Genomic DNA, 24763 nt, shown 5'->3' on the forward strand with positions numbered 1-24763 from the left:
CCCCACTCCGGCCTATCACCCTCACCTTGACTTCCTTCCACCTATCGCATTTCCAATGCCCCTCCCCCAAGTCCCTCCTCCCTACCTTTTATCTTAGCCTGCTGGACAAACTTTCCTCATTCCTGAAGAAGGGCTTATGCCCGAAACGTCGATTCTCCTGTTCCCTGGATGCTGCCTGACCTGCTGCGCTTTTCCAGCAACACATTTTCAGCTCTGATCTCCAGCATCTGCAGTCCTCACTTTCTCCTAAATTAGATCTCAGGCAATTCCAGGTGGGTTTCCTGCTGACGGAGAATTGGAGGCTTAAAAGAAGTCTGATTGCCAAAAGTGGTTATTTTGCAATAGAAATGGAAAATGTTGGAAATGATCAGCAGATCTACTGTCATCCATGCAGAAAGAGACAGAGGTCAGTGATCGTTTGTTAGACCTAGTGTAGATTGTGGACAAGCATTGACATTTTTCTCTCTCTGTTGCAGAAAATCTGTGACTTTTGATATTTTAAAATAGACTGTAAACACTCAGCAAGTGAGGCTGCATTTGTGGAAATAAACACAGTTAACATTTCTGATCAAGATGACCTGAAAGGTAAGGGCAGTGATAGGGTGAAGGGCAGTACAGTTTAAATAAAAAAATGTTTAATCATGCAAAAGCCCAAAAAAGTGTTAATGGGTATAATAAAGGAAAAAAAAAGGTGTCCAGGTGAAGTACAAATTGTACATAGCAGCCATTGCAATATGAATAGATAGAGAGAAAACGAAACAAGACTAAGCCCCAGGAGAAAAATAGTAGAATAAGATGGAGGCCCAAGTTATGATATCAAATTATTGAACTCATTGTTGAGTTAAGAAGGCTACAGAGTGCCAAAGTTGAAAGATAAGGTGATGCCCCTCAAGCTTGTGTCTGGCTTTATCTGAACACAGTAGTAGGCCATGGATAGAAAGACCAGAGTGACAGCAAGGTAGAAATTTAAGTTAAAAATTGGCAGGAAGGTCAATGTTATAATTGAGCTCTGAATATAGGTGTTTTGCAAAATGACCACTTATTGTTGAAGGGACCATGTAATCAGCAGTGAATACAGTATATACTAAATTGAAAGTATAAGTGAATCTATGTTTCACTTGGACGAGTTTTTGGAGTCTTAGATGGGGAGAAAGGAGGGGTTGTTGAGTGGTCATTAAGGAGAGAACGAGGTTTTGGAGGAAAGTTCCTCCTTCAGAATGCCATCAGATTGCAAGGAAAGACAGATTTTGTTAGTGGAATTATGATGGAGATAATGGAAATAATGAAGGATGATCTATCGAATATAGAGGTTGGTTGAGAAAAGACAAGGTGAACCCCATAATCCAGACCTGCAAAACGTATCATGTGTATTTCTTATTTAGACATTCGTCAATTTAAAAAAGAATAAAGTGTACATTCCGATGCCAAGGTTTAATCTAGTGTCACCGTAAAGCACTCCCAGATTCACTGAGACAAGTGCCATATGCAAAGAAATATGCAATATTCATTCTGCCATGACAAAGTAATTGTAAATAAGCTACAGCTGCACTGGAGTAAAATACCTAATGTAGAGATAAACAATGACTGTTTTCTATTGTGAACTCATCCAATAGAATGGGCTCAGACATCTCAAGCTCAATACTGGACTGAAGCAGATGGAAGAGTCAACACACATTTCATCAGTGAATGCTGGAGGTAGATAGTTTATACAGGGAAAAGAATATTAATCTATCCAAATAAGGCTATTAAGTGAATTTTATAAAGCTTATTAGCATCATGTTTCACAATATTTGAATTCCACAGTTTTCAAGTTATTACATTGTAGTAAGAATACAGGAATGTTAATAATGTGTGACTGATAAACCACTCTATTGTTGCAATTAGAAATGAGTGTATTCAATCATTTTTTATAATTGGTTATAACTTTAAATGTTAATATTTCTGCTGTTAATATTGAGTATAAAGATATTGCAATCAGTATATTTTTACTGTACTAACTATTGACCCAATTTATCTTACCAGAATACGATTTTATCTAGATTTGAGCCTCACTTTGTCAAAGTTGCTAGGTGTTTTCTGCAAATGGCACAATAACTGAAATAATAGCTACAAATTGCTGTCTAAAGTGTAAGTGGAAATTGTTTAATGAAATGATTCTGACCTGTTAACTAGAATTCACTTATTTAGTACCAATGACAAAACAACATTGAACAAATCACAATTATTGAGTATTTCTTTGTTGTTGATGTTATCATTCCATCAGCGTGTTACTTGCATTATCACCAGTTAAATTTAGGGCAAGTCAAGTTTCAGTAACTAGAAAAAGAAATGGCCAAAATTTAGAATCTCATCCTGAAGGGAAAGATTATGGATTACAAAAAGTCATCTCTGTTCTGGACGCTTAACATGTAAATTCACCATGTGTAATGGTATATAGCTGTGATGACCAGAATGTACCACGGTACAATCCCCACTCCATGATAAGTTAACTAATTTCAGCAAGGCTGACAGTGGGGACAATTGACTTCTACCACCCTATGTTAAAGTAGGAAGGAGATGGACAAAAAAAAGCCTATGATTTTATTCCTGGTTTCATCTGAGCAACACTCCACCTTCTTCTCTCATACAAATGTATGGATGTAGATGTTAAGCAATAACAGGACCAAATTCACTTTTATAATTCTACTGGTCAATCCAGATATTGAGCTCCCATGTGAAACACAGTCATTTAGCTGACCAATCAAATTACTGCCACTACCACTGAAACTGGACAAGTATTTGATTCACGAAGAACAGAAGAAAAACAGAAATTTTAGAAATGGGAATTGGAAATAGTAATATTCTTAATAATCCTACCTAGGATGGTAGATTTGATGCTTACAAGTCCATAAGTAAAAAGAACATTGAAAATGTGAAAAGACATCTCACCAAAGGTTATATTGTCAAGTACAGGTAAATGAAACAAGAGATAGATAGATATTCATAAATTCCATTAACTGTAGAAAACATTACATCATGTTTTATGTAACTATTACAGCACTGCACTTTTAGGTCAGGTATTGGAAACTTCTGTGCAATCATAAAAACAAAGTGATTACCCAACTCAAAGCGGAAACAAAAACACAAATTGCTGGAAAAACTCAGGTCTGGCAGCACCTGCGCAGAAAAAGCAGAATTAATATTTCAGGTCCACTGACCCTTCTTCAGAGAAGATGATTTGGTTGGTTGTAATGCTGATAGCAAAAACAAAGTGTATCATAATTCCTCACAAAATCCTGAAAATAGGAAATGGATTGCAGGTGGAATTTACCATCAAACAGGATTTACCCTCTTGTTAATTATGTAACTCATGGATGGAAAGGAACATTTGTCATTCTTTTGCATCACAATATTTTCCATATTAAGAAAAATCAGTGTTCCACTAATCTACAAAAAGTACCTCTCTAAATGCTCTTCACCATAAAATCCAACATCCACTTTATTCATAATAGACACATACACAGCATGTTCAAATTTCTTTATATTATCCTGCAATAGAAACCAGGAAGTAATTTTAAATGAAAGTAAGGAAGCAAAACAAAAAGTAGCATGAAAAATAGCAATGCCTGTTTTGAAAAGCCTAAGATAGGTCCAAATTAAATTATGCTCTTTTAAAATTAAATTCTCACAAAGAAGACAACAAAAGCCTTGCTTTTCTCTGAGCTGAATGTCAGTCACAAATCATAAAAAAGACATGCAACTAAACAATGTAATCTCTTTTAACATCTTGAACAAGAAAACTCCAGATCCCTCATAAATTATCAGCCACTGCTGTATTTTCTGTATTACAGCTAAGTGAATGAAAAGTGGAAAAACTGAAACAGATTCCTATCTAATTTTCAATTGCTTACTTTTATTAACCGACGACTTGGAAAATTTGTCTTACAGTTTACTACCATTGCAAATCACATTTTGTCAGCACTTGTATAATGTCCTACAAATGCATTTTGTTTGATTTTCCATTTTAGTATCTCCGATAGTCCCTTATTATAAGTCTAGCATTCATTTCAAACATAGAGGTGAAATATTTCTGCAGAACACATATCGTTTGTGAGAATTTTCTGTTGGTGAATGTTAACAAATGAATAAATTTAGCAGTGACTCAGTTTTACTGTTCACATGCACAGTCTGCACATTTTTAATCTATCATAATTTGATATCACATCAGTGACCCCTACAGGTGACCTTGCCAGTTCTTTCACTGAAAACTAGTTCAAAAAAGGACTGCAGTGTTTTATATTCCATATTTGGTGACTACAGGAACAGAGAATATTGCCCTTATCTCTCTAGCCCAGAAATGGCAGAGTATTATTTCATTCACTGGAGAAAGAGAGGGGAGAGAGGGGAGAGGGATTGAATTAAAAAATCTGTCAGAGCCAAGATGAAAGTCACTGGAACAATTGTCTTCTCCTGGAAAAAGCCAGACAAATCCCCCAGCAATCTACGTGCTAGATGGTTATTGTTTCTATTCAATTTTGTAAATCTGAAAGGCCGCTGCTTGCTCTGAGTTATATCAGAGACAGCAACTACTGATGGCTGCCTGATAACCGAAGACAGCCGAGGCACAATATTACATGAAAAATGTTCTCAAATCCCTGATGTTTTTCAGGTCTGCAAATTAACAGCAGCTCTGTCTCAAGGACGACACAAAGTGTAATCACAATCCTTAAAGAATGACATTAAAGAAAAAATATAGAGATTAATGTTATGTAAATATATTAAACTGTGTCAAAACCAAACTTCAAATATCAACTCTACATACATAAGTAATTATATTTTGTTTTACATCTTGTATTCTGAATTAATGTTTTCCATAATGGTCATGACTGAGATGCTCAGAACAGATAAGTATAACATAAGATTGAATCAAAGCATTAATAAATATTTCTTGAAAAAAATCAACAATTTTAATTTTGCCTCAATTTTCTCATATCTAAATTGGTAACAACAACTAAATTTCTTCTTCTAGATACTTAAGCATCAATTATAATCAATCTTAGTGTAACAGAAGGTGTAGATGAAGCCACTGAACTCATGCCCCACAGAGCAATTCAGTCAGTCCCACTCACTCACTCTACTCCCACGGCCCTGCAGGCTTATTTCTTTCAAGTGACTATCTAATTTCCTTGTGAAATTATTAACTGTTTCTACATCAACTATCATGGCAGCATTGAGATATTGAGATTCTGCATAAAAAGTTCCTTCCTCACATTGTCCGTGTTTCTTGCAAAAGTCTTAAATATAGACAAGCAGGAAGCTGGAAGAACGCAGGAAAACAGGCAGCACCAGGAGGTGGAGAAGTCAACATTTCGGGTATAAACTTTCTTCACGAATGGGTAAAGTTTTAAAAGTACCCCTTATTCCTTGTATAATCAGCCAGTGGGAATAGTTTTTCTTTGTCTATGAGATACAAGCCTGTCATAATCTTTTATATCTCTGTGAAATCTTACCTCAATCTCCTTGCACCCTTTCCAACCTAAATTATTACTAAACGTCCACCATGTCGTCCCTGAAATCATTCTGGTGAATTTCCTTTTCACGTTCAAGGACATTCAAACATTCTTAAACTGTGGTGACCAGCATCAGGTGCAATATTCTATTTGGATCTATCTTAGACTTTATATAGGCAACACTATCTCACTCACATGGAGAGAAAACAATGCATTATTCTATACTACTGATAGCCACAGAATGGAAAAATGCATGATACCCTCATGATTTAACAAATTTTTTTTGTCTTCCATGTAACTCAATTCTACAATTTAAGCATCTCACAACTATTAAAATTGTTCATACTTGTAAACAGGAGTCAAAGAAGGAAGGAAAAGCACAAAAACAAATTTTTGAATACAAAAGAATATGTTTTTCGCAAAATTTATTGGTTCTGAGTTTTCCAGATTTGTAGAATATTAATATTACAGTGAATGAAATTTTATTGAAACCTAGATCAGTCTTGAGTTCAATCCTCTTAACTTTAAAAAGAACTGCGATTTCAGATTTTATTTTTTAAAATTTTCCTAAACATAAACAATGATTTGATAAGCAAGAGAAAATGGGTGCAAGAACTTGGTTATTTGGAGCTTCCAAACTGTGGGTTACAACATGGGCAGCTGAGGTCACCAGCAATGGCAGCTCTGAAACAAAGCCTCAGAGAATCTTAGTGTAATGTTGATATTTTAAGTATTCAGAAAAATTCGAACCAATTTAACTTGCACTAAAACACATTCTTTTAAATCTGACTCAACCATCAGTCTTACAATCAGCTGCAGGACAATTTAAAAATGTATGTTTTTTAAAATTTTGGACATTATCTAATGTAATCAGCACTGAGACCAATCACTGACAACAATAGATTCTGAATCTTTCAACAACAGGTGAAATGTGCCCGTAACTCCATGGTTGAACATCTGGCCTCAACAACAGATTCCTGATGAAAGGCTTTTGCCTGAAACATTGATTCTCCTGCTCCTCGGTTGCTGTCTAACCTGCTGTGCTTTTCCAGCACCACACTCTCGACTCTAATCGCTAGCATCTGCAGTCCTCACTTTCACCTCAACAACTGTCCCTCTGCCCCCGCTCCATTGTCCAATTTTCACTCTGGGATGGTACTAAGTGTGAAGGCTTAAAATGGGGATAAAGGCCAAAGGGGTTTTGGAAAGCATGAACTACAGTCAGTTTAAGATCATGATTTGGTAAAATCATAAGGTTTTACAAAAATAATCATGGCAAAAACAATAAATCAACAGGCACTTGGAGAGGATGGAGTTGAATAAGGGCCGACAGCATGGATTTGTAAAAAGTAGATCATACTCAAATAATCTAACTGAAACTGTTTGATGAAGTAACAGGAGGTTGATGAACAGACTGCAATGGATGTACACGGATTTTAAGAAAGCATTTTCTCCAAAAAAAGCTGAGTTTAAAAAAAGTTAAGGCTTATGGAATAGCAGGGGTCAGTGTCAGTGATAAAAATCGTTCAGGGCAGAAAACAGTGAGTCATTGTAAATTGTTGACTTTCATCTACAAAATGATAAACATTATGTGTTCCAAGGATCAATGCCAGGAACATACATTTTATTTACATTAAAGAAACACAGGAGTTAGCAGACCGGTAAAACAACTGGCAGTTGAAATGTTGTACAGAGAAGAGTATGGTAATGTCTTTTTGGCAGAAGAAAAAGTGATAATCAATACAGACTCAATGGTTCCGTTCTAAAGAGTGAAGGAAGGGCAGAAGGAAATGGGTGCTTACATGCATGCATCTTTGAAGGTGACAACATATTGAGAGACTAATTAGTAGAGCACGTTGGATCTTGAATTTTATAAATAAAAGCAGGGAGGTTATGCTGAACCTTCATAAAGTTCTGGTGAGGCCACAACCAGAGAATGGCATCTAATTCTAGTCACTACAATTTACAAAGATTGTGACCATTCTTGAGAGAATGGGGAGATTTACCAGATCGTTTCCAGGGATAAGGGATTTTAGCTACAAGATTAGATTTGAATAAAAGAGATTAAAAGGGAAATTGAATAGATGTGTTTAAGCTTATCAAGTGCTCTGGCAGCATCTGTGGAGAGAAAGCAGAGTTAACATGTTCAAGTCCAGTGATTCTTCGTCAGACCCTTCTGAGTTTTTCCAGCAACTTCTGATTTTGTCTCAGATCTTCAGCATTTGCAGTCCTTTGTTTTATTTTTGACAGGATTAAATAAGATAACCAAGAAAAGCTATTCTTTGAATGAAAAGCCTTTAGTTGATGATATGAAGATTAAGGAACAATAGATTTAAGATCCTGAGGAGGTAATGGCCTGGTGATATTATCGTTAGACTATTAATCCAGAGACGAAGGGTGTGGTGTTGGAAAAGCACAGCCGGTCAGGCAGTGTCTGAGGAGCAGGAAAATCGATGTTTTGAGCATAAGGTCTTCATCAGGAGACCCTTAATCCAGAGACCCTGTTAATATTCTGGGGACACATCATGGGTGCCATGTCGCCACAGCAGATGGTGGAATTTGAATTCAATAATAATCTGGAATTAAGAGTGTAATGATTACCGTTGCAAAATCTGGTGGTTCACTAAATGTCCTTTAAAGCAAGAACTGCCATCCTTACCTGGTCTGGCCTATATGTGACTCCAGACCCATAGCAATGTGATTGACTCTTAACAACTGGGGACAAGTTAAGAAATGCCAGCCCAGCCAGCGACACCAAGATCCAGAGAATTAATTGGGGGCGTAGGTGGTCGTGACAGTTAAGAGGAAGGATGGACACAGACATGACCAATGATTCCAAAAATGAAACTGGATAAGTACTTGAAGAAACCCTTTTCAACTTATTCAAATGATGTGGACAAAGAGACCAAATGTATGGTAGCTGAATTTGCTGAGGACACAAAGATTGCTAGGAAAGCGAGTTGTGAAGAGGATTAAGGAAGCCTGCAAAGGTGTATGGATAGGTGGAGTGACAAAAGATCTGGCACATGGCATACATTGTGAGAAAATGTGAAATGATCCATTTTGGCAGAAAGAATAAATAAGAATTATCTAAATGGTGAGAACTTGCATAGCTCAAATGCAGAGATCTGGGTGTCCTTGCATATAGAACATAGAACAATACAGCACAGAACAGGCCCTTCGGCCCACGATGTTGAGCCGAACATTTGTCCTAGCTTAAGCATCTATCCATGTACCTATCCAATTGCCGCTTAAAGGTCACCAATGATTCTGACTCTGCCACTCCCACAGGCAGCGCATTCTATGCCCCTACCCTTGACACCCCCCCATACCGTCCACCCTTCACCTTAAATTTATGTCCCCTTGTAACCCTCTGTTGTACCCGGGGAAAAAGTCTCTGACTGTCTACTCTATCTATTCCCCGATGATCTTATAAACCTCTATCAAGTCACCCCTCACCCTTCACCATTCCAATGAGAAAAGGCCTAGCATTCTCAACCTATCCTCATACGACCTATTCTCCATTCCAGGCGTTATCCCTGTATTCCGCATTCTTATTTGTCCTTCCAAAATGGACAACCTCACACTTGACAGGGTTGAACTCCATCTGCCACTCCTCAGCCCAGCTCTGCATCATATCTAAGTCCCTTTGCAGCTGACAACAGCCCTCCTCATTATCCACAACTCCACCAATCTTCGTATCGTCTGCAAATTTACTGACCCACCCTTTGACTCCCTCTTCCAAGTCATTAATAAAAATTACAAACAGCAGAGGACCCAGAACTGATCCCTGCGGAACTCCACTTGTAACCGGGCTCCAGGCTGAATATTTACTGGAGTTTAGAACAGTCATAGAGTCATACAGCATGGAAACAGATGCTTCAGTCCAACTCGTCCAAGCCAACAAAATTTCCCAAACTAAACTAGTCCTGTTTGCCTGTGTTTGGCCCAACCTTTCCTAGTCATGTATATGTCGTAATGTCGAAAGTGATTTAATTGAAACATACAAGACCCTGATGGACTTAACAGAATGGATTATAGGAGAATCTAGAACTAAGTCAAAGTTTAAACATCAGGGGTTACCCATTGTTTTTGCTCTGAGGGTTTTGTCTTTTTGGAATTCCCTTCCTCAAAAGGCAGAATGTTGAAATAATTTTAAGACAGTGGTAGACACATTCTTGATTACCAAGGGGATGAACGATTATTGAAGATATGGGATTGGTTGATTGCTGTACAGGGAACCAGAATGGATGCAGGCCAAATGGTTGCCTTCCATACTGTAAGTCTAATGCAATACTAATGATTACACAAAACAATGTTCAGAAAATATTTGAAATTTCTCAGCCTCTAAGCTATTTCCATAACATACTTAGAGGTATTCACAAAAGGAGCTTCATCTATCAAATTCCAAATTTTACTAATAAATTTGTCTCAATATATTTTGTAAAAGGATCAAATATATTACTCCTTCAACCTTTCCTAAATCTGATCCTGATTGTCTCTCCCAATTAGTCTATACAAATATTAATTTCATCTATTAGTTTAAAGGAATCAATGATCAGGATATTAAACAGTATAAAATTCTGGTTAAGTGTTTTTGAACTTAAAAATACTGTGATTTACTACCACCCCCTCTCAAAAAAGCTGCTTTTAAAAATCTAAAAATCCTGGTTATAAGACAGGTTGGGTAGGGTGAGGTCAAGGTAACTTACAACTAAATTCATTTCAAGAAATTTCAAACATACCACATACATGCTACTGCACATTTCTGATATCAAAATGAAGGTTAGGCTCTTTGTTTCCTCCCAAAAACATTGAGATTCAGAATTCTGCATAACAAACAGCACTTACAAATTTTGTGTGAATTGTGAAGGGAATTTTGTGTTCTGGATTTGAGCCCACTGGGAGTTGCCTTGCATTGCTCTAACTCATTTCATTCAAAGCAGTCACCTAAGTAAAATTCAGCTAGATTCCAATTCAGATCCAGGTGATTGGACATTGCTGTAATAGATACATAACTCATCCATAATGCATTGGAAGTATTATAGTAGTGAGTAAAGATAACAAAGCCATTGCCAAAACAAAAAAAAACAAGAAAACAAATACTATATAACACAATCAAATTTGCTCTCTGTGAATTGTGTGGAATATTTATAAAATCTCCTTACAATATCAACTGTGGAAAATGCTGAAACTCAGTAATGATCAAGTAATTACTTGCATTGTTAGATTTATATTACAGAATGCATAATTTAAATTAATCAGGATACTGTCACATTAAACGCGAGATATACAATCTGTTCACCTGACAATTACATCATTTGCATTTGAATATAGGATCACTGAAACAACGGAAAACACTACTTTAATTATCTTTATTCCAAATGAGAAATACCAATCAACATTTATGTTGGTACTGAAATGTCTGAAATATTCTGGTTTACAGAAATACAGTTCTAAAAATGCAGATAAATTATTCGCTTAATTAGTCTGTACACTGAACTACTAATATTGATTTAGTGTCTTTTTTAATCAGAAAATATATTATACAAATCCCTGTATTTAGTTGCCATATTAGGGTCACAGCCAGTTCACATGCACATTAAAAAGGATTATCATCTGTCCTTAATTTCAAAACAAGGGCATAATGTACACAACGTTTTAGCTTCTTTTGCTTCGAGTGCAAGGATAGATTAATGATAGATTAATGTCATTTAAGTCTCTATTCAATGCTCATTAAAAAAAATTAATTTAATTCCATATCAATGCAAGACAATAGTGCCAAAGTATAGAAAAACAGTAGTGCTGAATTCAAGCACACACCTTACAAAGATCAAGGGCTGCAAAGCAGAGTTACATGACCTCAATTTGATTAGCAATGCATTAAGTATACAAAAAAATTCTCAGGGCAGCACAATGGCGAAGTGTTCCAATGTGCTGCACCATCAATGCTGAAGATGTGGTCCAGAGGAAATGAGAAAAAGTAATGGAAGGGTCAATGGTTATGTGCTTATTCACATACCAGGGATCTTTAAAGAGAATTAGTTTTGTTGCTTATTGATGGAAAATAATGATAACGCACAAAGGTTTATTTAATAAAATGAAAAGAAAAGGGGGAGAAAATCAAAAAATGACAAATTCATAATTGGCAAGCATCTATTCTTGAATGGAACATTACAAGCTCATTAATATAAGTAACACTTCTAAATAAGGATGAAAATATACTGCTGCAGTTTAAATAACTTAGCCATTTCTTTAGTTTGGTTACTGTGATTCCTATTTTTGCTTTTAAGTTTACATTTCAATGACAGTTTCTGTTTTAGCAGACTAAGGCATTGCTATATTTGCAAAATCTTTTCTGTATCTGCATACATATAAAATTATTGATCAAGTGCAATCTTAATAATTCTTTAGATTTTTCCATCCACGGGAATTTGGGGAGTGCCCCACATGGTCAAATGCTTATCAAGTTTGTATCCATTTGTCATGATTTTTACTTAATAGAATATTAATTTTATAGATCTGCAGATACAGTCATAGAGTCATAGAGATTTACAGCATGGAAACAGACCCTTCAGTCCAACCCATCCATGCCAACCAGATATCCCAACACAATCTAGTCCCACCTGCCAGCTCCCAACCCCATATCCCTCCAAACCCTTTCTATTCATATACCCATCCAAATGCCTTTTAAATGTTGCAATTGTACCAGCCTCCACCACTTTCTCTGGCAGCTCATTCCATACACATACCACCTTCTGTGTGAAAAAGTTGCCCCGTAGGTCTCTTTTATATCTTTCCCCTCTCACCCTAAACCTATGCCCTCTCATTCTGGATTCCCCGGCCCCAGGGAAAAGACTTTGTCGATTTATCCTATCCATGACCCTCATAGTTTTGTAAACCTCTATAAGGTCACCCCTCAGCCTCCGACGCTCCAGGGAAAACAGCCCCAGCCTGTTCAGCCTCTCCCCATAACTCAAATCCTCCAACCCTGGCAACATCCTACAGAAAAGATTTTGCAAATAAAGCAGTGCCTTAGTTTGAGAATATTTGTAACGGGTTTAAAGGAAATTTCACCTCAATAATTAAGTTTTCTGCCCTTTTTTATGAATATAATAAACACAATGTCTGAATTATTTTTCTGAATAAACAGCAAGACTATTATAATTCTACAAGGATATATTTCTTTGTCCAAGACTGAGAAAAGACGACGACAATTCACTTATATGAAACATCATTTAATGGCTGGCAAGTCTTCCATAGCACACAAGACATATTTAAAAGCTGCACCAAAACCTGAGGTATCCTTCATTTCTAAAGAATAAACAGAATATCTCACCAATGACAGTAAGTTCCAAACATGATCATCACTCATGTGTTGCCAGTGTGTGAAGAAAACAAGAGCTCACTGCCAATTCTTTCCATGCAAATTAATGTCTTTGGGAACATAGCAGCAAGCCATTTAGCCCATCAAGCCTACCCTATCATTCAACATGATCATAAACACTTCAATGCATTTTCTTCAACCCATAACCCTGAAAGCCATTGTTAATTAGAAATCTATCAGTTTGGATGGAGTGTGAACTGTGAGGAAGACACAGAGATACTACAGTTTGATTTGAACAAGTTGAGTGAGTGGGCAAATGTATGGCATAATGTGAATAGTTCAGGTGCGGTCTACCAAGCCTACTATAACTGAAGCAAGACGTCAATACTCCTGACCTCAAATCCTCTGGCAACAAATTCTAACATTTCATTAGCCTTCCTAGTAGCGCGCGACATCTACATATTAGCCTTCAGTGCCTTATCAACAAGGACCCAGATTCCTTTGCACATCGACACTTTCCAACAAGCAATACTTTGCACATCCGTTTCTTCCAACAAAGTGGATAATCTTAAGTTTTTCCACATTATATTTCATTTGCCATTTAAATTGACACATCCTTCCAAAGTTATTACTATGATAAAAGAAAGATATTACAATTAACAGTTTAACTATATGGAATGCAAACATCAAACTAATGTAAAATGTTATGGTGTTTCAGGGAGTGTTTTCATTCTTCGTTTAAAATGATCTTCTCCTCCATAAAGAACTGCATTGGTTTGATCATTGTTCAGTGGCACGCAATTTTGTGCAATTAACTTCCTGTCTGCACGATCAAAGTGCTCAGCAGAAACAGCAACTTTCTCACAAGAAATCACCCTGGATTGTGTGTGCTTGCAGTGGCAAGATTAAAAACAGTCGCAAATATTCTGGGATACATCAGCTATAGATTGTTTTGATGTAATACTTCTATGATACAGAACAGACAGCGAAACCAAATCAGCGTTTCTGGTACTTCTGTATTCACAACACAGTAAAATTAAAACTGTTAAAGACACCCAATAGTTACTCCAATAGTTCCTAGCCAAACTTTGAACTAACCAATCCTGACTTGCAAATAATTCATTCCAGACACCAATTTAGTATCTGAATCAAAAGGCTTAATTTATTAAATACATCACTTTAGGAGATAAAAACTAAACAAGGTAATGTCTATGCTAAAAACCCAAAATATTTTTTTCAGCCCACATTCACACAAAAGACAGACAAACAAACACCTACGGTTAAGGGATAAATAAAAGAAAGCAATCAAATTGGCTAGATTACTTAAATGGCTTTCATGATACATTGTTTCATAGGCACAGATGTGGACTCCTTGTTTGATTTTCTGAAAATGTTCATAAGGGTCACCTTGGCTTCACTCAGGTAAAGTCAGTAATATTTCTAACTTGGGGTTCATACTCTTTGGGCTTCCAAAGATTGCTGAGGGAGATTAGGCAGGTAGCTTTCAAATCTTCATGCTGTGTCCACAGCAGCTAAACACTTCTCAGAAAACTCAACTCTGGTCCTGTGCCTGAGACACTGAACATCTTTTCCAAGGTCTCAAGTACCATTCAACATTAGCCATCTGCTTGAATATTTGGTCTCTTTTCATTGTAATCAATTCCCAGGTGCCCACCTCATTAATAGCCAACTTATGCTATCTGTTTAAACATAAAGCTCTTCCTGGGGTTGCAGTGTCTAAAGGAGCTATTTTAGCCAAGAATCAGCCTCCAAGTAACCTTCAGGCTGTTGTTTTGTTCTTTTCCAAAGTCCACAAGTTATCTGGCATCTCAGACAGTCATACAGCACAGAAACAGACCCTTCGGTCCAATTCGTCCATGCCAACCAGATACCTTAAATTAATCTAGTCCCGTTTGCCAGTATTTGGCCCATATCTCTCTCAATCCTTTCTATTTATATACACATCCAGATGCCTTTTAAATGTTGTAATTGTACCAGCCTCCATCCACTTCCACTGGCAGCTTATTCCATACATGCACTCTCATTTTAAACCAATGCCCTCTAGCTTTGGACTCCCCAACCCTGGGGAAAAGACCTTGTCTATTTACCCTATCCATGCCTCTCATGATTTTATAACCTCTGTAAGATCACCCCTCAGCCTCCGACTCTCCAGAAAAAACAGCCCTAGCCTATTCAGTCTCTCCCTATAGCTCAAACCCTCCAGCCCTGGCAACATCCTTATAAATCTTTTCTGAACCTTTCCATGTTTCACAATATCCTTCCTATAGCAGGGAGACCAGAACTGAATGTAGTACTCCAAATGGTGGCCGAACCAATATCTTGTACAGCCGCATGACCTCCCAACTCTTGTACTCAATGCACTGACCAAAAAGGGAAGCATACCAAACACCTTTGTCACTATCCCATCTACTTGGGACTCCACTTTCAAGGAATTATGAACCAGTATTCCAAGGTCTCTTTGTTCAGCAACATTCCCCAGGACCTTAGCATTCAATGTATAAGTCCTGCCCTAAGTACCATTCAGTGTATAAGTCCTGCTCTAAGTACAGGATCTCACATTTATCTAAATTAAACTTCATCTGCCACTCCTCACCCAAATGGCCCATCTGAGCAAGATTCCCTTGTACACTGAGGTAGCCTTCTTTGCCGTACGTTATCCTTCCAATTATGGTGTCATCTGCAAACTATACCTCCTATGTTCACATCCAAATCATTTGTATAAATCATGAAAGGCAGTGGATCAAGCACCGATCCTTGTGGCACACCTCTGGTTACAGGCCTCCCGTCTGAAAAGCAATTCTCCAGCCCCACCCTTGTCTTCTACCTTCTAGCCAGTTCTGTACCCAAATGGCTAGTTCTCCCTGTATTCCATGTGATCTAATCCTGCTAACCAGTCTACCACAAAGAACCTTGTCAAACACTTCACTGAAGTACATAAAGATCGTGTCCACCATTCTGCCCTCATCAATGTATTTGTTACTTCTTCAAAAACTTAATTAAGTTGCAAGATTTCCCACACACAAATCTATGTTAACAATCCTTAATCAGTCTTTGCCTTTCCAAATACATATAAATCCTGCCCCTCAGGATTCCCTCCAACAACTTGCCCATCGCCAATGTCAGGCTCACTGGTCTACAGTTCCCTGGCTTTTCTTTACCTTTTCTTAAATAGTGGTAAACACGTTAGCCAACCTCCAGTCTTCCAGCACCTCACCTATGGCTATTGATGATACAAATAACTCAGCAACTGGCCCAGCAATCACTTCCCTAACTTCCTACAGAATTCTAGTGTACACCTGATCAGGTCCTGGGGATTCATCATCTTTGTGTTTTAACCTGTCCAGCACCACCTCCTCAGCAATATGGACATTTTTCAAGATACTTGTTTGAAGTCACATGACAGCAAATGTTACCCCACTATTTAAGAAGGGAGCAAGAGAACAAAAGAAAAGAGAATTACAGACTTCTGGAGTGGTTGTAAAAATATTGGAAACTTTATTAAAGGATGTGATCAATGAACATTTGGCTAATAACAATATGATAGGGCATAGTCAGCATGGATTTGCAAATGGGACATCATGTTTGAAGAACTGTTAGGAGGTTTCTTTTACAGATGTTACCAAAAACATTGATAAAGCAGTGTCATGTATATGTACATTTAGATGGCTTTTGATGGTTGGTTAATAAAATTAAAACACATGGGATAGGAAGTAGTGTACTGATTGGCCAACAGGCAGAAAATAGCGAGTAGGAATAAACATGGCATTCTTGCATTAGCAGGCTGTGACTATTGGAGTAATGCAAGGATCTGCACTTAGGCCCCAGCTATTCAGGATGTAAATCAAATGAAATGTTTCCAAACATACAGATGATACAGAGCTAAGCAAGAATGTGTGTAACCATGGAAGATATAAAGCAGTTCCAAGAGGTTTGGAATATGACACATGGAACATGAGGAAAATGCAGAGTTATCCACTTTGGTAGGAGGTACAGATATGCAGAGTATTTCTTAAATGGTTAGAGGTTGGAAAGTGTATATATACAAAAGGCACCTAGATGTCTTTCTCAACAAGTCCCTGAGGCTAACATTCAGGTATAGCAACTATGACTCCTTAACAGGGGGATCATCTCACCTGTTGCTTTCGCTGACTACCCCTTGAAATATTTTGTAGGATTCAATGAGATCACCTCTCATTTTTTGAAGCTCCATAGAATATGGGGCCAGTTTGACCAATATCTTCTCCATAGGACAATTCTACCATCCCAAGAACAAGTCTAGATCTCACTGTATTCCCTCTATGGCAATAACATCTTTCCGAGATAAAGAGACCAGAACCGCACATGGTACTTGCAAATGTGATCTAACCGAATTTCTAACAATTGAAGCACAATTTCATTACACTAGTGCAGGTTGTTCTGCTATAATGCACCGTTTGTTAACATAAATTCGCTGTCATGTGATTGGCAAATTGGGGACAAGGTTTCTAAAGCGTGAACTTTTAAAGTATGTGTTGGCTGCATTGCGATTACATCGCCAACACTTTAAGCGCTGTTTCTAAAGCGCAATTTTTCTATCATGGAGGGTTGCACAAGAACGCAACCATGATGTTATAGAAAAACTACTCAAATCCTTTCTTCAATAAAGACTGGTTTGTGATGCAGAGTGACGCCACAGCATGGGCTCAATTCCTGCATTGGCTGAAGTTAATCAAAGGATTTTCTCAATCTCTCCCCTCACCTGATGTCAGCTCAAACTTAATAACTCTAGTAAGAAAGCAGCTCTATGGTCTGGTAAGACCATGGTGACTTTAGTTTACTTCACTTTAATGTAGATCATGGAAATCTAGTCTGCACATTCTTATGAAAATTCTAAAATTCCCCTTATCCCACTATCCTTTCAAAACTATTTGTCAAAGAATGTGCAAATAGCTCTAGGCAACTAGGCCAAGTGCCTTTACAGAAGAAGAACTAGTTAGAGTCATAAGAGCATTCAAAAAGGAACAGGATTATGCCGTATGGCCCCTCAAGCTGTTCTGCTAACAGCCAATGGGGAACTTCAAACCAGCATCTACAGGAAAGCAACACATACGGGCCAAATATTGAACTACAGAAGCAATCATCCCAACATCTACAAACGAAGTTGCATCAAAACAATATTTTAACAAGCCAACACACACTGCAGCACAGAGGAACTACGCAGAGCAGAGGAAAATCAACTATACCGTGTATTCAAAAAGAATGGGTCCCCAATGAACACAGTCTGCCGATTTCTCAGCAACAAAACCCAAACAAACACGTCCAGAAACCCTAGCCACTCTCCCCTACATAAAAAGATATCTCGGAAAAGACTGCCAGACTACTCAGATCCCTTGGCATCGTGGTGGCCCACAAACACACCAACACACTGAAACAGCAGCTAATGAACTTGAAAGACCCTATACAGACAACGAGCAGAACTAATGTCATTTACAAAGTACCGCGCAAGAACTGTAACAAACACTACATTGGACAAACAGGCAGAAAACTAGCCACTAGGATACATGAACATCAACACAAAAAGACATGACCCTCTCTCACAAGTATCCTTATATACAGATGAGGAAGGACACCACTTCGACTGGGACAACACATCTATCCTAGGATAAGCCAAACAAAGACACGCACAATAATTCCTAGAAACATGGCATTCCAACCCGAACTCTATCAACAAACACATCGAGTTGGACCCTATCTACCACCCCCTGAGAAAGAGGAAGTGACTTCACCACAGGAAATGACATCACCAACCCAAATAAACTCAAACATATATGCAGAAAGCAGGACTTATCAGCAGTGCATTGCCTGAGGCCCACTGAAGATGTTACCTACTAGGGTGATGAAACGTCTGAAAATGAACCTTTCAGCTCAGCGAGCAAACCTACATCCACATACTACCTCCAACACCATGTTTGTTCTTATGGCTTAGGTAAGTGATAGGTGCAACAGTCAAGACAATTGTTAAAGTTGAAGCAGAAACTAGATACAAATCTGCAGAAAGCTGACTATCAAGGTTTATGTAGTACATATAGTAAGTTTAGAATCCAAGGTAAAAATTTAGTCAAGTCATGTGAAATGTTGCAAATTCCTAAAGCAAACAGATGAAAAGTTTAAAAACAGGACGCAAGAAGTAGTGAAGCATTATGAGACAATTTGTTTGAAATTCAAATTGAAAATATTAGTAATTTTGTTTCAGAGTATAGATTCAAATCCCACTTCAGAACTTGATCAACTATTCTGTCACAGAACTGTGGTCCAATACTGAGGTTGTGCTGTGTTGTCAGTTGAGGCAACTCTCAAATGAGATTACACAATTAAAATAAAGATCCCATGAAGCTAGTCAGAGAGAGACAGAGACTTTTTCTCAACATTTATCTCTCAACGAATATCATCAAAACCAGATATACCAAAGACTTCACTGAATTCTTAAAGCTCAAGAGGATGACATTCGATCTACTGTGACTGCACCAACTCGATACATGGACATTGTTAACTAGTGCCAATATCTTACTTTTTTCCCCATACATCTGCACATTACTTTTAACCAAATAATTATCCAACACCCTCTTGAATGCCTCAATTGAACCTGTGTCCATCACAGTTCCTGGCAGTACATTCCATACCCTAACTACTTGCTGTGTGACAGTGTTTTCATCACTTCACCCTTCCTTCTTTTGTAGATCACTTTAAATCTATGCCCTCTTTTTCTTGTTTTTCTTAAGAGTGGGAACAGTTTCTCCCTATATTAACAATTCTCATGATTTTGAAAATCGTTACTAGATCTTATCTAATTTGCTGCTTATGGGATCTCTTTCTAGATAAGCTGACTTGTTTTTACACTAAACTGCACTTTAAAAAATTCTTATATTTTACAAAGTATTTAGGGATGTACTGAATACCTGGAGGGCGCCATGTAAATTCAATTAAATATTACAACACAAAGCAGATTTCTTACTGATCCTTGGAATATTACAACCACAAATGTCTGAGAGTTCGAAAGTATGTGAGTATTAATGAAACTGTGGTGCCCTCTGTTGATCATACAGCTGAAAACTAAGAGACTGTATAGTGCAGTTCTTTTCCCAGACAGCTGTATTCAGTGAAAACATAAAATTCCAAAAGGCATACAATCAAAATCGAGAAAATCTACACTAGATGTGCTAACAGTATAGCTGATTGCATTTCTTCATAGTCAGTAAATTCTCAAGCTTATCCAAATTCTGAAGCTCACATATAAATTCTTGTCTTTTGACTTTTCTTCTTGTCATCCTTTTCTAAATCTATTTTGAAAATGTTGACAAATGAATCTAGTATTTAAGTCATAACAACAATTTTAAGCTAACAGATCAGAGAGAAAGAGGATCACTCGAACAAAAATCATACCTCTCCCCATTAAAAATCCTTGCACAAATTTTGAACTAACATTACACAGTTATCCTGTTTTAATGTTTCTGGTATAGATTGATAAATATTTTATGATAAAGTGAGGCAGCATTGCTGTGCACATTACTGGGTGACATCATTATTTAATGGAGAATATAATGAATGTTTCATGGATGGCTAGTCCTTTAAAGCTTACAGACATGTTCAGTATTTTAAAAAATATAAAGTGATACAAATTCAACAGAATGTTTTAGGGATTACCACAAAAATGATCCATACCTTGCACTATTTAGAATATGCTTTTTCTCTTGTTCCTCCTTGCGTGCCCGTAGTTGCTCCTGTGCCATAGCCATTTCTTCTTCCATAGAAGACAATTCTTCTTTGGCACGACGACGATTTTCCTATTGAAAATCATCAAACTGCATGATAATTCAAGAAGCATACTGAATTACAACGCTCTCCAATGTATTATCTTTTACTGGTCTCTGGAGAATAAATATACAGCATCTCCCACTTCAACAGCTTGCTGACAACAGCATGAATTGTACACTGAACGGGAAGCAGATTACAATTTTTTCAATTTATTTTGGAGACATAATGAATCAATACTGTATGGTTCTTTGATTTCCTCAATTTCACTTTAGGAAGTTTGTTATTTCTGGCATATTGGTTTGAAGATGGTGGTGGATGGTAGGGAGGAGAACTTAATATGAAGGCTGCAAATCTTCCCATTATTCAAAGTTAGACATTTTGCTCCATTCACAGAATCTATTCAAAACTAATGTAGTAAGTGGCCTCCTCAGCAGTTGAAGCAAGCAGCAATGTAGCTTAACATAGAATCTGTGTCTTTCTGCATCTCAGTCACGCTCAAACTGCTCTTCAGTGACCCTTAAACCATTTAAGTAATATATTGAAAATTTTGGAACAAGCTTCACCCTTGTTTGAATACAAGTTTGAACGTAGCCACTTAGTAACCAAAAAACCATTACCCTGAACATTACAATTCAGAGAATACTGGTTCCTATACAAATCAAATGGATACAACACCAAAAAAAGGAATTCATCTCATTTCCAATACAACTACTACCTATCAGGGCTCAGTCAGCTGGTTTGGAATGCAGAAGGATGCCAACACATGGGTTCAATTTTTGCACTGACTGAAGTTACCCATGAAGGACTCTTCTTCTCAACCTCTCCCCTCGCCTAAGGTGTGGTGAGCCTAAGATTAAATCACCACCAGTCATCTCTCTTTCATTAGAGAGCAGCCCCATGGTCAGGCAGTACTATGGCGACTTTATCTTTACTAGCTCCTACTTGACTAATATATTGGCAGCAGACTCTAGTGCAGATTTGTCATTTAATATCCCAGCTATGCCCTTTGCCTCCACAAGATTATCATTTGTGCCTAATATCTCCACTCTTATTTTGACTACTGTAGATGCTGGTGTAAAGGCCGACCTTTGAAAAAGTCAAGTTATTATGCAGTTATACTACCTTACCTGTCGAGTTTTACCAGCTTGCTTGACACTGTAAAACATTGGTCCAAGTTCAGCAAGCCACTCTCCATCCACTGCAGTAACACACTGCATGTACTCCTGAGAAATAGAACATAGAACATTACAGCGCTGTACAGGTCCTTTGGCCCTCAATGTTGCACCAACCTGTGAGACTGATGTGAAGCCCACCTAACCTACACTATTCTATTTGCATCCATACATTTATCCAATGACCATTTAAATGTCCTTAAATTTAGCAAATTTACTACTGTTGCAGACAGGGTGTTCCATGCCCCTACTCTCTGAGTAAAGAAATTACCTCTGACATCTGTCCTATATCTATCACCCCTCAATTTAAAGATATGTCCCCTTGTGTTTGTCATCACCATCTGAGGAAAAAGGCTTTCACTGTCCACCCTAGCTAACCCTTCATTTATCATATAATGTCTCAATTAAATCACCTCTCAACCTTCTTCTCTCTAATGAAAACATTAAGTCCCTCAGCTTTTCCTCGTAAGACCTTCCCTCCATACCAGGCAACATCCTAGTAAATCTCCTCTGAACCCTTTCCAACGCTTCCACATCTTTTTTTATATAGATTAGATTAGATTCCCAACAGTGTGGAAACAGGCCCTTCGGCCTAACCAGTCCACACCGACCCTCCGAAGAGTAACCCACCCAGACCTATTTCCCTCTGACTAATGCACCTAAAACTATGGGCAATTTAGCATGGCCAATTCCCCTATCCTGCACATCTTTGGATTGTGGGAGGAAACCAGAGCTCTCAGAGGAAACCCACGCAGACATGGGGAGAATATGCAAAATCCACACAATCGCCTGAGGCTGGAATTGAACCTGGGACCCTGGTGCTGAGAGGGAGCAGTGCTAACCACTGAACCACCGTGCCGCCCCTTTCCTATAATGCAGTGACCAGAACTATACGCAATACTCCAAGTGCAGCCACACCAGAGTTTTGTACAGCTGCAACATGACCTCATGGCTCCGAAACTCAATCCCTCTACCAATAAAAGCTAACACATCATATGCTTTCTTAAAACCCAGTCAACCTGGGTGGCAACTTTTAGGGATCTGTGTACATGCACGCCAAGATCTCTCTGCTCATCTACACTACCAAGAATCTTAGAATTAGCCCAGTACTCTTTATTCCTGTTGCTGCTTTCAAAGTGAATCACCCCACACGTTTCCACATTAAACTTTATTTGCCACCACTCAGCCCAGCTCTGCAGTTTATCTGTGTCCCTCTGTACCTGCAACATCCTTCAGCACTGTCCACAGCTCCACCGACCTTATTGTCATCTGCAAATTTACTATCCCATTCTTCTTCACCCTCATCCAGGTCATTTATAAAAATGACAAACTGCAGTGGCCCCAAAACAGCTCCTTGCAGTACACCACCAGTAACTGAACTCCAGGATGAACATTTCCCATCAATCACCATCCTCTGTCTTCTTTCAGCTAGCCAATTTCTGATCCAAACCACTAAATCACCCTCAATCCCATGCTTCCATATTTTGTGCAATAGTTTACTGTGGGGAACCTTATCAAATGCCTTACTGAAATCCATATGTACCACATCAACTGCTTTACTCTCATCCACCTGTTTGGTTACCTTCTCAAAGAACCCAATAGGGATTGTAACGCACAACCTACCCTTCACAAAACCGTGTTGACTATCCCCAATCAACTTATTCTTTTCTACATGATTATATATCCTATCTCTTATAACACTTTACCCGCAACTGAAGTAAGGCTCATTGGTCTATAATTATCAGGGTTATCTCTACTCCCCTTCTTGAACAAGGGGACAATATTTGCTAGCCTCCAGTATTCTGGCACTACTCTTGTAGGCAATGGCAACATAAAGATCAAAGCCAAAGGCTCTGCAATCTCCTCCATGGCCTCCCACAGAATCCTAAATTAAATCCCATCTGGTCCAGGGGACTTACCTATTTTCAGAATTGCTGAAACCTCCTCTTTGAGAACCTCAATCAGTCTAGTCTAGTCTAGTTGCCTATATCTCAGTATTCTGCTCGACAACATTGTCTTTTGCCAATATGAATACTGACAAAAAATATTCATTTAGCGCTTCCTTTATCTCCTTGGATTCCACACACAACCTCCCACTACTGTGCTTGATTGGCTCTAATCTTACTCGAGGAGAAAGTGAGGACTGCAGATGCTAGAGATCAGAGCTTAAAAATGTGTTGCTGGAAAAGCGCAGCAGGTCAGGCAGCATCAAAGGAGCAGGAGAATCAACGTTTCGGGCATAAGCCGTTCTTCAGGAATGAGGAGGGTGTGCCAAGCAGGCTAAGATAAAAGGTAGGGAGGAGGGACTTGGGGGAGGGGCATTGGGAATACGATAAGCGGAAGGAGGTTAAGGTGAGGGTGAAAGGCCGGAGAAGGGGTGGGGGCGAAGAGGTCGGGAAGAAGATTGCAGGTCAAGAAGGCGGTGCTGAGGAGGTTGAACAGTTCATCCACTTTACTAACACCTTCCACCCCGACCTCAAATTTACCTGGACCGTCTCAGACTCCTCCCTCCCCTTCCTAGACCTCTCCATTTCTATCTCGGGCGACTGACTCAACACGGACGTTTACTATAAACCGACTGACTTCCACAGCTACCTAGATTACACCTCCTCCCACCCTGCACCCTGTAAAAACGCCATCCCATATTCCCAATTCCTTCATCTCCGCCGCGTCTACTCCCAGGAGGACCAGTTCCAATACTGAACAACCCAGATGGCCTCCTTCTTCAAAAAGCGCAATATCCCCCCAGACGTGATTGATGATGCCCTCCACCACATCTCCTCCACTTCTCGCTCCTCCGACCTTGAGCTCTGCCCCTCCAACCGCCACCAGGACAGAACCCCACTGGTCCTCACCTACCACCCCACCAACCTCCATATACAGCATTTCATCCGCCGTCATTTCCGCCACCTCCAAACGGACCCCACCACCAGGGATATATTTCCCTCCCCTCCCCTATCAGC

The 24763-nt window shown here is 38.6% G+C and overlaps 1 protein-coding gene across 1 annotated transcript in view; it reads right to left on the reverse strand.

Annotated features, from left to right (window-relative positions):
- Positions 1 to 24763, reverse strand: part of dhx38 (DEAH (Asp-Glu-Ala-His) box polypeptide 38) — a 142066-nt gene that overhangs the window by 10290 nt on the left and 107013 nt on the right. Inside the window, exons 25-26 of the mRNA XM_043706699.1 lie at positions 21756 to 21851; positions 20536 to 20657 (exon numbers count right to left, since the gene is read on the reverse strand). Coding sequence (XP_043562634.1) covers positions 20536 to 20657; positions 21756 to 21851 — 218 coding nt within the window. The remainder of the gene's footprint in view (positions 1 to 20535; positions 20658 to 21755; positions 21852 to 24763) is intronic.

This window comes from Chiloscyllium plagiosum, chromosome 17 (genome assembly GCF_004010195.1).
Source record: "Chiloscyllium plagiosum isolate BGI_BamShark_2017 chromosome 17, ASM401019v2, whole genome shotgun sequence".
In the NCBI taxonomy this organism is placed as follows: domain Eukaryota; kingdom Metazoa; phylum Chordata; class Chondrichthyes; order Orectolobiformes; family Hemiscylliidae; genus Chiloscyllium; species Chiloscyllium plagiosum.